Source organism: Henckelia pumila, chromosome 1 (genome assembly GCF_033568475.1).
Source record: "Henckelia pumila isolate YLH828 chromosome 1, ASM3356847v2, whole genome shotgun sequence".
Classification (NCBI taxonomy): Eukaryota; Viridiplantae; Streptophyta; class Magnoliopsida; order Lamiales; family Gesneriaceae; genus Henckelia; species Henckelia pumila.
The window spans coordinates 117938531-117956145 of NC_133120.1; the positions used below are offsets into that span (position 1 = coordinate 117938531).

Here is a 17615-nt window from a genome sequence, read left to right on the forward strand (position 1 = left end):
TTTTAATCCGAGAATATTTAATTTAAGAATATTCTCGAATTAAAATTAAATAATCTCGGGCCTTACAGTACCTCAGTTATAATATTTTTCTATGCTCATGGATATTTTTTTTGCCATGCGGTTTCTATAGTGAAAATGACATTTAACCTTTTACAAATAAGGTAATATCTACCTACACATAACACCCCCAACGCACAATGTTATATTTAGATGAAAATATTTGAAGTTCTGGATTTCAACTCCATTTGATCGCTTGAATGAATTTATGTTTACCCAATGCTAATTTATGTTGATATAATGATAATTATGATAGATTTGAAATACACCCGATATAGATGTTATTTCAAATATATCATTCAAGTAATTAATTTCCTAAATCAAATCAGTTAATCCAAATCAAATCCTTTATCCATGAGGTTGTGTTTTCATCGACGGATTTAAGATGATAATTTCAAATTTCTTAACTTGCACAATTGAACAAAATTGAAGTGAATTTACGATACACAACATATCAAATATGCAACAACAACAATTGTCATGGATTTCCAATAATATTCCCAAGATATTTGTCATCTGAAATCCATTTTTTAAAATTTTCCCCAAATCAAAATTCATTTTCTGAAAACTATTTAAATAAGATGGATATATTTATTGTCAAAATTTTAATGGAAAGATAAAATAGCAAGTAATAAATCAAATACATATTATTGAGATCAGTGGCATGCAGGTTCATAGTAGAGCAGTTGTGCAAGGTGGTTTGTCTTGTGATATATTATTTATATAATATGTAAGAAGAGGGGGTCCCTTCAATAATGGAATATTTTTCAAAAAACATTTGGATGAATATTATAGGTATAAAGTCTTGTCTTGTTCTGCTGCTTTGGTACATGATTGGCCTGAATTAAAGGTAACTCTAACCATATGTTTTTAACTAATCCATGTCATATGGCCAGCAAAAAAGAAACCCTCTATATTTCAAATAACAACAAATGCCAGCCATTCAATCATTCATTTCACAAATTATTGAAATTATAAATATTATTAATCCCATAGGAAAAAAAAGTACAACGATTGATCTTTTGTCTAATTCCATACACTTTGTTTTTAACCTTTATTTATTTCTTTATTTTTAAATACACTTGAGACGCATGTCATTACTATAATCCATTATTAGACTTTAACACATGAGAATTTTGCGTGTGAGATCAATTAAAAAAGTGTCAAATTTTGCTCATCACGAAATTCAATTTTTGACTCATGAAATTAGGCAAATACTTTTAAAATGACAGAAAATATTTGAACAAAAGCAAGCGAAATTTTCTACTTGGTTTCATTCGGTTTCTGAATGAAGTCAGCCTCAGATTTGGATCACATCATCACAAGAACTTTTAAACAACGACCAAATTCAACCCAACTAACCCACATGCACATGTAAAAAAAGTCGATTTTGACTACAATAACAGTTGAGCTAGCTCAAGCTCGGCTCGATAACAAAGTTAATTATACATTTAGAAATTACAAAAATTCATTCAAAACATATTCGCGAATTTGAGCTCAGGATTAATAACGATTATTTTGTAGCTCGAGCTCATAAAAAAGTTGGAACTTAGAGCTGATCAAAAATCAATTTAATTTAGTACTCGATCTAGTAATTACAAACAATAATAATACAAAAATGAATCTAATCTAACAAAAAATGTGAACTGTACACAAGACTATATATAAAGTCGATTAAATATCATTTCTTATTCTTGTTGGATTTTTTAGTGCAGAAAAAAGAACCAATCCCAAAGAAACTTACGGTACCTTTAGCAATATTGTAAGTGGGAGGAATATTCAAAACGGGACTGATTCTAACACCATTGCCATATGATCTGCTGGAAGTACTCTTCTTCAAATAAGGCCTTTCGGCTGTATTGTATTTGTAATAAGGGTAGTATTGAATCGGATTCGAAGATTCTTTCATGGAATGCTGCTTCTGCATAACTTTGTGCTTCGGATTCGGAGCAGAACCCGTGGAATTGCTCCGTGTTAAAAAATGTATGGATCGGAGCAACCCGCCGCCGTTGCTGACATTGTTTCTGCCGGAGCTGCTGCTTCTTCTGAAGTTCCAGAAGGGTTTTGTGAATCGCCTTTTACTATCCTCTCGATCATCATCGTCAGCGTCGAAACTGGTGGATAAGAACTCGATCAGCCGCTTTTTCTCGACGCCGACGGTTTTGTGGGTTGCTGGAGTGGTGATTTTTCTTGGTTTGGAATGGGGTTGGATTAATGGATTTGGATTTGGATCATGTGATTGATTGGTTTGGATTTTGATCTTGGATTTGAGAGGCAGGATTTTGCCATTGGCGAAGAGTTCATCGGCGGAGGAGATTGGCTGCGACAAGTTTTGGATGATGCAGAAGTTGAAATCAACGATGTTCTCTTCGTCTTCTTCTTCTATGATTGGATCGTGAGAAAGTGAAGTTCTTGGAGTGGAGAATGGACTCCAAACTTCAGAGTATATGTCAACTGCCATGGCAATCGATGGATGTATGGAGGATCAGATCTTTGCAAAACTGTTGCAACTTTTATACCCACTAAAGGGATTTTATTTAATTATTTATACGGAAATCAAGAAATTAAAATTTTGGAGACTATAATGTCGTGATTTATGGTATGAAATTTGGATTGATTAGGATTTAAAGAAATGGAGCTCGTCAATGTTACTATTTCATAAAGCTGACCGAGTAAATCTCAGGGTATATATATGCAATAGCTTGTGAAAAGAAAGCAAGACGAAAATACTTTTGTTGAATTCGAATTTGGGATAACCCGATTGCACGTATTCAACGTAACTCGATTCGATAATCGTGTACTCGTCCTGCATGATCGAAGACTTGAAATGCTTATCTTGAGTATTGAAATCTACATTTTGTGAGTTAAGAACTAATAAAATTATAAGTAAACTCTTTTGTGGTTAAGAATATGACAAAAACTCTTTTGAGACTCATCGATTATTTTTGTGAGACAGATATTCTATTTGATTTATCCATTAAAAAGTATTAGTCAAAAATATTACTTATTATTGTAAATATAACTAGAAAGACCCATGAAAATATCTCACATGAGACCTACTCTAAGAATATAAAAAACTAGCTATTCGGGACACCCAATGGACTGATTAGTTAAAGTTAAGTAAGTCATACTAAAATCACAAGTGAACATCAACATCCATGAGACCGTCTCATAAGAGACATAGACTTCATTTGGTTTCAAAAGTCAGGCCAAAAAAGCACTTTTTAAGTGCTTTTCAGTTAACAAGGTGTTTGATTGACCAAAAAAGCACTTTTTTAAGTCAAAATTAGAGTTTTTTCAAAACTAAAAATTGCAGCTTTTAAAAGCACTTATTTTAAAAAATCCCTACAAAATCTAAACGGGCTCATACTCTAAAAATATAAAGAACTAGCTATTCGGGTCACTCGAAATATGGACCAATTAGTTAAAGTTGAGTAAGCCATACTAAAATCAGAAGTAAACCTTCAATGCATAATTCTGCGACAGCCGCCACAAAATTGGATTTGAACCGTTGAATAATCACGGTTTAAAAGCCAAGACAACATACATAGGATGCCAAATAATTCCTTATTTACAAAGTTGAATAATTTTTCTCTCTCTGGCCTCTCTCTTTTTGAGAACCACAATTAGGGGTGATCGCGGTGCGGTTTGGCGGTTTTTTATAAGAAATTCAAACCGAATTGTCAATTGCGGTTCGGTTATATTTTATTTTTTTGTTGCGATTTTATATGTAAAATCGTTTTCGCGGTTTTCGGCGGTTTTAAGCGGTTACGGTCGGTTCGCGGTTTTTTTAATGATAGGTAAAATGGAAAAAAAATAAAACTATTCAAATTATTAGAATAATGAATGAAAACTATAATAAACAAAATAAAACTAAATAAAATAACAATCAAGCGACAAAATAAAGTTAATCAACTATAATATGTTTAGACAAGGTTGAAGATTGATATATATATATAGAGATGTAGTAAATAGATTATGAAGAGAGAAAGAGGTGAGAATTTTTTGAAGAAGAGTTGAGAGAGAAGAGAGTGGAGGCGACATAGGATCGAATCTATTGTGTATAATGTATATACAATGTACTATAAATATAACCCTAGCTAAATACCACTATACACGGCGGTGCGGTTCGGGGCGGTTTGGGCCAAAAATTATAACTGAACCATGGCGGCGGGGCGGTTTTCATTTTTTTTTTAAAACCGCGGTTATTTCAAAAAATAAGATACGGCGGTGTGGGGTGGTGCGTGGTGGTCGGTTCGGGCGGTTTTTGAAAAAATGTGATCACCCCTAACCACAATGTAGGATTGAGTAGTCAAATATAATGTTCGCTTTCTAATAATTTCTCAATCTTAGATCATAAACATTCAAATAAATCATAGGAAAAACTACAAATTTGGTCATGTATGTTTGTCACTTTACGATTTTGGTCCTCTATGTTTTCATATTTCAGTTTTAGTCCTACATGTTCTGATTTTTGGCAATTTCGGTCCTTTTTATTTGAAAATGCTTACGTGGCATTGTACACGTCAGCTCCACATCAACACTGAATTGGTGCCACGTCAGCGCCACGTCGGAAAAAGGACTAAAATTGCCAAAATAATAAAGATAGCGGACTAAAACTGAAATCTAAAAATATAAATGACTGAAATCGCAAAGTGACAAACATGCATGACCAAAAAAACAATTTTTCCTAAATCATATCAAGTCAAATAAAATTACTTTGATGCGTTGACCTACAAGATGTTAAAAAGTAAAAAATAAGTTCAATCGTTTAGTACGAATGATAAAATATTACATAAATATATATATATTTTTTAATTCGATCTCACGGATCAAACATTTTTTAAATATCAAAAGATAACTTAAATAACCGACGTTTCGACAAAAGTAGTGTCGAGGGTTAATGAATAGAGCATGAAAACCAAGTGGAGTGGCAAGAAGAGGACATAAACTTGAACAAGCCATATATATCTCAATCAAGGCTGGCTCTATCATTATAATCCTGGGCAATGTCACGTTACTTGACCCCTCATTCCACATTGTCACATTTGGCATCTATTCTAACAATTTATTATATTATATATTACACATTACTGACATTTACATATCTCCATGGACCCAAATCAATTGTATCCCTCAAGAATTTGAATCTCCCAAGATCTCCATAATTTCAATAGATCGCATCAATTAATGGATGATAAAATCATTCGACGGTGGTCGATCGATCGATCGTATGTGGATCATATATATATAATCAAAGGTCCCATTATACGATACAATGGCTCCACATTTCACTTGATATTTTGACAGATATAAATACTTCTCAAACATTAGTAAACAACTTATTGCCTAGATTAAAATTAGGCCCTTATATTAATTGATGATTTGTTTTGGATATGATATGTTTTAAACAATCATTTGATAGGACTTTTAAATTTTGAGTAACACTTCTGTGAGATGGTCTCATCCGTGAGACGGGTCAACCCTACCCATATTTATAATAATAAGTAATACTTTTGACATAAAATGTAATAATTTTTAATGGATAACCCATATAAAAGACCCGTCTTAAAAAAATGACCCTTGAGACCGTCTCATAGGAGTTTTTGTGTTAAATTTTATATGAAATTATCTGATAGTTCTTAAAAGAAATTTTCTTATCATTTAATATATCTTAAGATAACAAGTATATATTTTTCGCAAATTATATATGATCTCATTCACTTTATTTTTAAATATCTAATTACATAGAATTAATTTTTAAGAACTAAAATTAATTTTGATTTAATTTGAAACTCGATCGCAACAAAATTTAATTAATCTTGTTTACATTTTCTTCTTCTAGTTAATTTTTTTTCCCGCCACGTTAATCTTGTAACACTCTTGAATCCTGGCCAAGGGTCGGGTCTAAGCCAAAATTGGCCCGTGGTTAACGGACGGGTTAATTGGGTCAACGGATTTGATCTAAAACTGTAACCGGACCATTAGGTGGTACTGTTTTTGGGCCATACTGCTTCAACTTACTAGAAAGCCCACTTGAAGGTGGTATGAGGAACACAAATACGAAAATAGGCCCAAATGGGGCAAAAAAAATTGGGGGGATGAATTGAATGGACGCTAAAAAAAATTCAAGCAAAGTTGATTTGATTGTAACATGTAAAAAATGGGGTTGGCCGATGCTATCCAAGGGTTGTAATAGGGCCATGATTATTTTTCACACGAGTTCAAACACTACGGTTTTGTTCATGTTGCTCGCAGGATATTATCTTGCGGGCGACGTGTAACCCCATGATTGGTTAAAATCAGTAAGTTTCACGTGGGACCCATTGATTTTAACCAATCAAAATCTGTCATGCCACCCACAGAGCACTATCCTGTGGGTGACATCGACTTAACCAAATACGGTTACTACATCACATAAAGAAAAAAATAAAAAGAAAAAAAGAAGCAAATGTGATCTATTTATAACCATTGGATCAAGAGTTAGGATACTACTCGTATAATAACAGGAACAAATCGCTAAAATCTACCATATATTAACTGAAGTCCTGAGAAGAAATTTTTTTATACACAATTTATTATATAAAGACGTGTGTGAATAATCTTTGAGGCGTGAAGTTTTATAATTATGCCACAAATCAAGAGTTGATGGAAACATAAGAGGGGGAATGTATCTGCTTTCAGAATTTTATTTTCACAAGAAAAACCAATCTCCGGTTCACATCCCCAAAAGTGTGGATTTTTGTCAAAAATTGAGAGGACACAAAATCGATCTATTGACAGATTTTGAAATATTCAAATGTTTTCATTCTCTTAGGCTCAATAATTATCTAGCAATGTTGATATATATGAAGATAGAAGGAACAAAAATCACCTAAGGGGTGTCTTTTTACTCTTATTATTAAAATACGTTCGATGTTCGGATCAGTATTCATAAATAAAACTGACGTATAAAAAAATATACAAATATTTTACCTTTACAATTAACAGCCTATTTATAAATACCTGGAAATGTCTTTTACTGAGAGTCAAAAGAGTTTTCGTATAGAAGTATTTTGATTTCCTTGCACATATCTATTATTGGTCCTATCACAATCAATTCAATATCATAGATCATGGGTAACGATGGGTTTTTTTTTTTTCTCAAAAATATTATATTAAGAGTATTTCACTTTTTAATTATGATGTCGCGAAATTCTAGCATTTGATTGGATTATCAACACATGATGCAATTATACGAATAACCTATAACAGAGTATGTTACAGATAGGTAGAAGATGAAATGACCCTATAACAAGGTATGTTACAATCTACAAATACTACAGTGCCAATAAAATTGTAGCTAGCTAGACATTACATAACGTGGAATATTCCACCTATTTTTATTTTTTTTTGATGAAAACAATGTTAAAAACTTAAATAAGCTCATTGAAAAGACTTGCTGCCGGTATAGTATAAGCGATTCCATAGTTCATGCATAATCTCGAACCAACTGATCCATTTTTTTTAAACAAATTTGGATCAACTCGATTTGGATTTAATTCCCTTATATTTTACCATCCGATAGAATTGCATATCAGGACCCCAAATTGCGAGGTCTATTAATTAGACAAAACAGGGTTTCCTTTGAAGATATATATGCTGATCACTTCATATGATCTCTTCAATGAAATGACAGCAACTTTGATCTTTTCCTTAGCACTTGCTACTATTAGTTAGTGCTTTTTAGATGTTCTTAATTTCAAACACTACCTTAATAAGGATGCATAGGAAAACATTTTCTCATCAAGAATTCGGTCTTTAAAACCCCTGATCCTACGCGTTTAGGATTGGATATCCGAGAGTTTGTTTTGAAACTCGATATTTGTAAATCATACTCGAGCATTTGTTGAGATATTCAAATTGCTAGCTAGAAAATAAAAATCAATTCAATATCCGCACAGTTTTTGCATGGGTTGACAATAGCACAATATATATATAGTTTCAAAAGTTAACCATATGTACGTGAATGGAGCTGATTGAATATTTCAAGTACATGTTATAATCACACAACACATATATACAAAGGAGATAACTTAGGATATAATAAAACCATAGTCAACAAATATGCATTGCCCTGTCAACTAAAACATAAAGGGGGGTTCACACACTTCTAGTTCGGTTAAGTCGATGCTAACATAAAGTTATTGTCTTCTTGCATGATCAAAAGACCTATTTTATTTGAGATAGACACGAAGACACTGTCTCAAATATATATATTATTGTCGTTGGATCTAATACGAGGACCATGAGAGACTAAGCCATGTTCTTAAATTGCCATAATTCATCATTACACCAAAAAGACTCCCCCAAGTCCTCTCTAAACCAATCAAAATCGACCACGTGGCATCCGGAAACCGAAACATTTTGGGCATCCAATTCTTGCATGCAAAAGCCATGAATGCTACCATCATAACTATCTCCCTCAAGTGAGTTTCCACAAGAAAATCTCAAAACTTCAGGTGACATCGGATTCGGGCAGGGCGAATCATGAAGGGGAACATCGTTGGTAAGAACTGGTGAAGGGTCATTAGTTTTTCGAGTTTCCATGGTCGAAACCGAGGATGAACAAGAAGAATTAGAAATGGACGCTAGTGATGAGTTCTGTTCCACGCTTTCCTTCAATCTCGGAATCCAAAATTGGCGGATGGCATCGAGAAATGTCTTGCTACTGGAATCGACCTTAAGATGCCTAGCCTGCTTCTGTACCCTCGTTCTCCAGTAATTCTTTATCTCGTTATCGGTTCTTCCTGGTAAATGTTGTGCTATCTTTGACCACCTACAAGTAATTTACTATTCTTAATTGATATTAAAAGGGTCGATATTATATGGTCCAAATCTAAATTCAAAGAATATTTGATAATCACCTATTTCCCATGTTGGAATGAAGTTCAAGGATCAAGAGTTGTTCCTGTGGAGTGAAGTTTCCACGTCTAATGTCGGGCTTCAAGTAATTTAACCATCTTAATCTGCAACTTTTCCCTGTTCTCTTAAGCCCTGCATACACACACACAACACATAAGTCCAAACATAGTCAAAACAAAAAGATTTGTGTTTTATAATATAATATATTACATTAAAAGTAATAGAACTTTATATATATACCTGCAGATTTGGCCAAAAAATTCCAGCGGCCTTCGCCATTGGAAGCTATATATTGAATAAGAAGGTTATCTTCTTCGAGGGTCCAAGGCCCTCTTCTTAGCTCTGTTTCGCCTTCTTGTGAATTGTTGTTGGTTACGCTTTTAGGAATTTTCCCTCGACTCATTATTATAATCGTAAAACACGAGTGTTTTTAATTTGGGTGGAGTGTGCTAGCTAGTGAGTTAGTTTGATTTGAGTGGGTTTTATTTATACTAGTGTGAACTTATTATATATGTAAAAAAAAAAGTTAAATTAATGGACCACTTGAAATTTTGAGTAAGTTAGATCCTATCTATACAGACACTGTCTTGACGTAGATCTAACGGTGTACATTTATCAATAAATGTGATATTAATTATTTTTTAGTGGACCCCATATGTATTGATAAATAAGGATCTTTAAATCTATCATGTGAGTAATGCTTGTAAAGGTAGGTTGAAATGAACCGAAATTTTGTGTGAGTTTCTAAGAAAGCGGAAATGAACCCACAAACTAAGGGCGAATCACTACTCAAAAATAATAAAACCAGACGATATGTGGAAATATATTGGTTGTTATAATATTGGGAATTTAATTTAATTTAATTTAATTTCAGATAGTAAATTAATGAGAATGTTTGAATTCTTCTAGTGTGACTCTTGTGACCCTCGGATTTGGACCGTGACTGTAAATAATAAATATATGTGACTATTTTTTTTTTTTTTAAAAGAACAGTTATGACCAGGAGACGATTTTTCATTAGGACTCTTACGTTGGTTGCATTGATTGCTTTCATTTTTTTTTTGGTGCTTTAATATAAACATTGAACCTTCTTTTGAGCTGCCTACTCACTTCATTTTTGATCTATGGACTATAAATAAATATATAAATGCATAGCATTAACCATTCCATAATAATAATCATATAAAGAATCAATCAAAATATGGTTTAATCTGATACGTCAAAATCAACGATTTCCCTCGTAGATCGCTGGTTGCGCAAAAAGTCTCCGGGGAGCATTAGTTGTTGCATACAGTGTATCACAAGAGGAAACAACGAAGAAATAGTCTTCTCAGCATCTATATATATAAAGCCATTCCTCTCTTTTTTCTCCCCTTAGCTTGTTCTTTTATGGGATTTTTTGCAAAAGAAACGTGCTTGACTGGTTTAATTATTCCACCTTTTTTTTTTCTTCCTTTTTTGGGGATTATATTATTTGCTTTTTGAGTAGGCCGGCGGCAAGATATATATATATATACATATGCTCTTGATGTCTCTATTCAACATCGATATATTGAAATGAAAGTTTTGAATGATTTACAAGTCGGTGCATGATATATCCCTATAACATGCTCTACTTAAATGATATACTGTGCAATGACACAACCTTTTGAGGTCATATATATAAAAATTCGATTCCAAGTATAGTCAGCCAATCCAAAAGTGAAGAGTATTGCCGTGGAAGAATCTTCAACTTTAATTTCAACTCTCTCCCTTAAAACATATACACTATTCTACTTTTACTTCATGTTAAGGATTCATTTACCTAGCTATTGTCATTTTTTCCACTAAAAAAATTTTTAAGCGTAATTTTTACGCTTCCAGTTCTCAGGTAAAAAAAATTTCATCTATCATCCTCCAGTACTTCTCTGCCATTTTATGCTTATTACTATAAATCAGTACTTTTTTGATCGTTTCACCAAATAATACTTAAAGATATATAAATCACAAAAATAAATCAACACATAACGTCACCAAAGCTAGTAAGGTTCTGTTTGATTTTGATGGGGGAAAAAAATGCTATAATTGGGTTCATGGTACATACATATATTAGTTACTAGTAGTCAAGATATTATTCACAACTATTTATTATATATAAATTAATAAGGGATTCGAATATTTGAATGTTTTTTGTTGAAAATCAAAGTTTAGTCCAAGTTTTTATCCTGAAATGTCTTACTCATGGTTTGGTTAATTGATTTTGGACCGAATTTTGAAGGAATTCAAGACCGACGAAAATTCTTGCTTTACACTGTACCAGGAACATGCACTAACCAACCGTCCAACTTATTGACCGAAATAAATTCTTTGATTTGATTCTTTAATTTCCGCGCAAGAAAAAACCAGGACCAATTAATTTAATTAAGATGTACTGTTGGACCGGCCTTGACGGCTACCTAAGTTCGTGAAGTAAATGAACTTCGGAGGAGTTTGATTTTTCTTATCATCGGTTTTTCATGCAATCAACTATCAAATAAAAAAAAAATCATTAGAAACTAATGTGCAGAAATTGTGGGTGATTGAATCTTGTATGAGAATTGAGAGCTAACATATATAGAAGAAATGTCTAATGTTTAAGTATTGCATTCCTTAATTATAAAACAGAGGGTCAAATACGATTCCCTTCACATGAAGCTAGATCCAGGAAAAAATGGCAACGATTAAAGTGGAGACCTTCTTACATGTCACGAGTAATGTGAAAACATCCCAATGTTTCATTTCAACACACAAAAATGAAGGGTGGGGGTTTAAACAATATATATATATATATATATATATATATATATGATGTGAAATGGATTTCCACGAAGTAGGATGGAATTTGAGGCGTGGGAGTTGGGACTTCATCTATATAGCGAAAACAACGTGTATATATTATAGTATGATAATATCTTATTTGTCGTTATAGCAAGTGCGAGGTTTTTTTTTTTTTTTTTTTTAAATATCATCGAAAGCGGGGTTCAGACAAACCCTTACCTATATATAAATGACAAAAAAACCCATGGAAGAAGGGCAAAGAGCTCCCTCCCATAGGAATAAGTTCAAAATATCAATACAACAAAGTCTAAAAATGAATAAAAGTAAAAGCAACAAGACCACAGAGGTCGAATAAAATAAAGCAAACTGACTAAGCTAACTGGAGGAACAAAGTCTTCAAGCCAATCTCAATCAATTCACCCATAAAGGTCAGAATGAAGAACCAAGGAAAGTGGGCAACAATGGAGAAAGTGTCCACCATCTCAGCAACAATATCCGCAAAAAACCAGTGGAGTACTCCGAAGTACTCTGAAAACCAACACCAGGAAAAACCAGAGGAACCAAGTGAGACCGAAAGGATAGGCCTATGTCGAACAGGACCCAAGCATGGCAAGTGCGAGGTTCTAACATCACATTGATTTTAAGTTTAAATCTCACCGATTGTGTGAGATGTTTAGTTAATTAAATAAATTAAATATGATTAGATTAAGAGAGGTGTATTCAGTGGAGGAGAATTGATGAGTACATTTAATTATTTTTGTGAATTTTAGAAGTCTAGAGGTATTCAATCATAATTTTTTTTAAGTATAAATTGCATCAAATATCGAAATTACATCATATTGCAACCCTAAAGAGTGAAATTGCATCGAATATCAAAATCTACCTAAATAAATCATGAGACTATAAAAGTCAATAAAAATCCATCAAATTCATAGAAGTATATCATTTTAAAAAGTCATTAAAAGTCATTAAAACTCTGGATTAAATACACCCAAAATAAATCTCCCATGCTCATTATATCAAAATTAATTTTTTTTAAGAACAACACAACACACATCTTATATGCTATATATTCAAGTATAATCTCTATTGGTGAAGACTAAATGAAAATTATAATTTTATATATATATAATATTAATAAGGTTAAGAAGTTTTTTGTATTTAACTTATTTTTAATTTATATATAATTACAATATCTTTATAGTTTTTCATTATAAATTACTAAATATTATTTTATATTTATCTAAACTTTTGAGTATTTATGTAGTAACTCAGTCCTATTTTACCGAAATTCAGCACCCCAATCCGTTTGTATGTCTTTTATATCTTTGTTAAATTGTACTCAACAAAACACTTGAATTGAGTGAAAATATGACTGACTTCGGATTTAGATTTTGTGAAAATTTCGGGTTCGGGTTTTGATCGGGTTGGTGTCGGGTAGAAAATTCACTATCCGAAAATTAGTCGGGTACCCGACATATATATATATATATATATATATATATATATATATATATATATATATTTATGCTAAAAAAAGGGGATAAAAACTAAATCCCTAATTCTACAAGCTGCGTACGTAAAACCGTATGCATAATCAATGGATTAATTATTTTAAAAATAAATTAAATGGTTAAATGATATTTTTATGTGAATTATGTGGCATGTTTATGTGTTTTAAATTTAATTATGACATTTAACCCACTTATTTTGAGAGTTATGAGTTTTTAAGGAAGATTCGAATTACGAGCGCATAAACAGGATCGTGGACGAAGGAGGTAAAATTTTTTATCGAAATTTATGTCTAAGGTTTTCAAGATTCCAAAATAATTATTTTGAAACTTAACTTATATGATAGTTTGGGTTATATATAAATATAATTAAAAGCCCATTTTTCACCTAATTAGGCCATTTTAGGGCTTTTAGGATACTTTAAAAAATCGGGCTTCTATTTATTACGAAAATTGGGAGATTTTAATGTCAAAATGTAGTTTTTAAATTTGAAGAGTTTTGGGCTAGTGATTTTAAGCCTTTTAACTAATTTAAAGTAGAAAGCCCAAAGCCCATTTGTACACAAACACAAATACCTGGACTAACTTTCATTCCTCCCTCACTCCATATTCACGTAAACTTGGGGAACAAGCTGAAGAACAACCGCCTCTCTCACACTTGCACACACCACACGAAATTTTGAAGGAAATTCTTGAGGATTGGAGTTTTGTTCGTCCCACGCCGCGAGCTACGCACTCGTATTAGATTTTCTTGAGCTAAGACATGTTGTATTCATATTTTCTCACCCATTTAAATCCTAGATACTCTGTTTTTTTATGAAAAATCTATGGTTGCATTTGAATGTGGATTGGAACTCAAGATTTCATGGTTCATGCATCATTGTTCACGTTTTGCAATTGTTGGCTCGGTTCTTGTTTGATTTCTGGTCATGGCTGGTTCGAGGGATCCTTGGTTCGGTGGTTGAGTAGGCTCTGTAGGGTCTGGGTTCGAAGGGGGAGACTCGGCCCTGTGGTGGTTGAGCCAAGCCTGGATGGCTGCATGGGTGAAACACCCATGCCGTGCGTAGGTGCAGCGATTTGCAAGCCATGGTAGAACCATACCCTGCATGGTTCAGGCCGTGGCTGGTCCAGGAGTTCCGACAGGACCCTGGGGTGGTCCTATCGGCGGGGCTCCGGCCAGGGGTGGCTGGAGCAGAGGGGCCGAGTTGATGGAAGTAAGGCTGAACTGGTTTTGGAGTTGAATGGGCTAGGGCATGGATGGTTCGGGCAGCTCGGGCAAGGCTCGGGCAAGTAAAATAGTTCGTAAATATATATTTAATATATATATTTATATAAGTATAATTCTTATGAAAAATAAGTTAAATATATATTTATTGTCAAATTTAAAGAAAATAATATTTTTAAACTCACGATTCATGCATTTATTTCATGAAAGATTAAGAGCATGTAAAGAAAATATTTTTTTGGAAGTTGATGTGATTGTGGCAACTCATGGGTTTGGAAATTGGGATACCGGGCCCGATGACCTCTCCACTTATGTTTATGAGCTTACGGATCTACGTTTTAAGGTTTGGTGAAGTGGAAGCATAGAGGCGTAGGGGATCCACGTTTTAAGGTTTGGTGAACCTCGTCGCTGCGTACGTTGGTTTTATAGATTGATCAATCGCTTATGTTAATGGTCACACATCACTGATATGACTCACACTGATGATTTTACGATTATGACATGTCGTATTTATGTTACGTATTAAGATTAAGATTATGATTATGTTTATGTTTATGTCTCAACATTATGCAAATGTTTTTACGAGCATGCATGCATAAGATATCTCATGATATTTTTAAGTGATACGTGCTTGCATACGATTTTGTTATATGGTATTTGTTATTAACGGGTAGAGCATGCTGAGCCTCTAAGCTCATTAGATTTAAATGGCGTGCAGGTGAGTTTGATGCTAGTTTTGAGGATGTGGTCCCTACTGACGGTGAGGACGTCTCAGCATCCGTGGCAGCTAGTACCCGTGACCTTTGCCAGTCTATGATGGGATTTTATTATGAGATTTTAATGCATTATTTTATTTCCGCACATGATTATACTTTTCACTGTTTTGAATGGTTATGCGATTGTAAATGTTTGAATGAGATTTGTTGTTTAACTATGATTTACGTTTCGGAACCCTCATGTATGAGATTTTTAGTTATGTTTGAGTATTTAAATTAACTACATGCAAATGACTATTTATTGTATAATATTTTATGAAAAACTATTTTAAGTATAGATACATATATGTATGGGCATATATATAGTATCACTAATTTTATAAAAAAATTTCAAGTAAGGGTCTTCTCAATTGCATCTGTATATACAAATTCAGGTGACAGCTTTCAGCGCCTCTTTATCTAATTCGAAGCATGTATCTATGGCTTCCTAAATGCTCGTCGTCCTCTTTTGGGCTGGACAGGACTCTTGAAGAGAAAATACCTGGGTACTTGGCAGTAGGGGAGTTGCAAATTAATTTCTGAGGTAATGTCATAATCCTCTGTTTTTTTTGGTGGCATTTTTCTCTTTGTTTTCCTTTGCACATTCTAATGTTTGATATAAATTCCAGAAATTTATTGTGTAAATGGAATGCGTAGTAGATCATCTAATGGAAAAAACAGATAATGTTAATGATGTTGATTTTAAGGAAGATTTAGAAAATGTTGGTGATAAAGATGAAGTGAAACTCAAGTCCAAAAAGAGAGCTAGGAAAGAAGTTAACTATAGATCACAATACTGGAAACACTTCGAAAAATTCTTTTGTGAAAGTGACAAGGTTCAGAAAGCTAGGTGCAAATATTGTCGTACAGAGATTAATGCAGATCCAAAAATACATGAAACTCGACCTTTACAGAATCACTTCGCTTCCTGTAGTAAAAAACCTCAAGAAGTTGCAAATAATCAAGCTCGGATTACTTTACAACCATCAAAAGCTGGTGAGAAAGAGGCACAAATTGGTACTTGGAAATTTGATCAAAACAAATCGAGAGAGGCACTAACTTATTGGTTGATTGTTGATGAACTTCCTTTCAAAACAGTTGAGAACAAAGGATTTAGACACTTCATGTCAATTGAAAATTTGTATAACCACGGACAAATTCGAGCTTGATTAGTTGAAACTTCTTGAGATTTTTTTCTACAGGAAGCGAAGTGATTCTGTAAAGGTCAAGTTCCATGTATTTTTGGATTTGCATTAATCTCTTTACGACAATATTTGCACCTAGCTTTCTGAACCTTTTCACTTTCACAAAAGAATTTTTTGAAGTGTTCCTAGTATTGTGATCTATAGTTAACTTTTTTCCTAGCTCTCTTTATAGACTTGAGTTTCACTTCATATTTATGACCAATTTTTCTAAATCTTCCAAAAAATCAACATCATCAGCTATTTCCATTAGATGATCTACTACGCTCTCCATTTACACAATAAATTTATGGAATTTATATCAAACATTAGAATTTGCAAAGGAAAACAAAGAGAAAAATGCCACACAAAAAGAAAAACAGAGGATTATGACATTACCTCAGAAATTGCAATTTGCAACTCCCCTACTGCCAAGTACCCAGATATTTGCTCTAAAATAGTTCTGTCCATCCCAAGAAGAGGACGACAAGCATTTAGGAAGCCATAGATACATGCTTGGAATGAGATAAAGAGGCACTGAATGCGGTCACCTGGATTTATATATACAGATGCAATACTTCCAGCCCCAGGGTTCGTCGGTTTCACTTGCTCACAGTACTCACAAATTATGGTTCGAACTTCGAACTAAAAAAAATATTTAAAAGAGTGTCATAAAATCAAGGTACATAGAATGATAGAATTATAGAAACCTAAACGTGAGCTTCAAACCTTCAATCGGCCGAGAGCGTGAGCTTTAAAGACAACACTACACCATAATAGAAAGATGAAGATCGTGAGCTTCAAACCTTCAATCGGTCGAGATCAAGAGTGAGAGATGGCAGACCATCGGCCCAAATATGAAGAACGTGAGGCATGACTCTTGAGCGTCGAGAGTAAATAGTGGAGAGCCGCAGCTTGTAGAATTAGGGATTTAGTTTTTATCCCCCTTTTTTAGCTTAAATAAATATACTAATATATGTATATATTATAATATATATATGTCGGGTAACCGACTAATTTTTGGGTAGTGAATTTTCTACCCGACACCAACCCGATCAAAAATATTCGGGTTCGGGTAGTTTCACAAAATTAACCGATCCGATCGGGTCGGGATACCCGACCCAAAAACTCCCACCTCTACCTAGAGTAGGTACACTTGGATTTACTTTATCAAACTTAAATCCGA

General features: G+C 33.4%; 2 protein-coding genes across 2 annotated transcripts; both read right to left on the bottom strand.

Annotated features, from left to right (window-relative positions):
• Positions 1 to 1738: 1738 nt before the first annotated feature.
• On the bottom strand, positions 1739 to 2518 carry LOC140873561 (uncharacterized). Its single transcript, XM_073276733.1, has one exon. It carries the CDS (start codon positions 2516 to 2518, stop codon positions 1739 to 1741), a length of 780 nt encoding a protein of 259 aa, XP_073132834.1.
• A 5597-nt stretch (positions 2519 to 8115) lies between these two features.
• On the bottom strand, positions 8116 to 9408 carry LOC140861984 (transcription factor MYB62-like). Its single transcript, XM_073264985.1, has 3 exons — positions 9202 to 9408; positions 8964 to 9093; positions 8116 to 8875 (listed from the first exon to the last, which is right to left on the bottom strand). Exons 1-3 carry the CDS (start codon positions 9362 to 9364, stop codon positions 8353 to 8355), a joined length of 816 nt encoding a protein of 271 aa, XP_073121086.1. The 5' UTR covers positions 9365 to 9408; the 3' UTR covers positions 8116 to 8352.
• Between the last annotated feature and the right edge of the window lie 8207 nt (positions 9409 to 17615).

Bases quoted from the DNA above. Each gene is read 5' to 3' on its own strand.
- LOC140861984 (XM_073264985.1), bottom strand. From the start codon at position 9,364: ATGAGTCGAGGGAAAATTCCTAAAAGCGTAACCAACAACAATTCACAA. The intron at 9,094-9,201 runs GTATATATATAA...GTGTGTATGCAG, and splicing joins TTTTTTGGCCAAATCTGCAG to GGCTTAAGAGAACAGGGAAA. The intron at 8,876-8,963 runs GTGATTATCAAA...AATTACTTGTAG, and splicing joins CATTCCAACATGGGAAATAG to GTGGTCAAAGATAGCACAAC.
- LOC140873561 (XM_073276733.1), bottom strand. From the start codon at position 2,518: ATGGCAGTTGACATATACTCTGAAGTTTGGAGTCCATTCTCCACTCCA.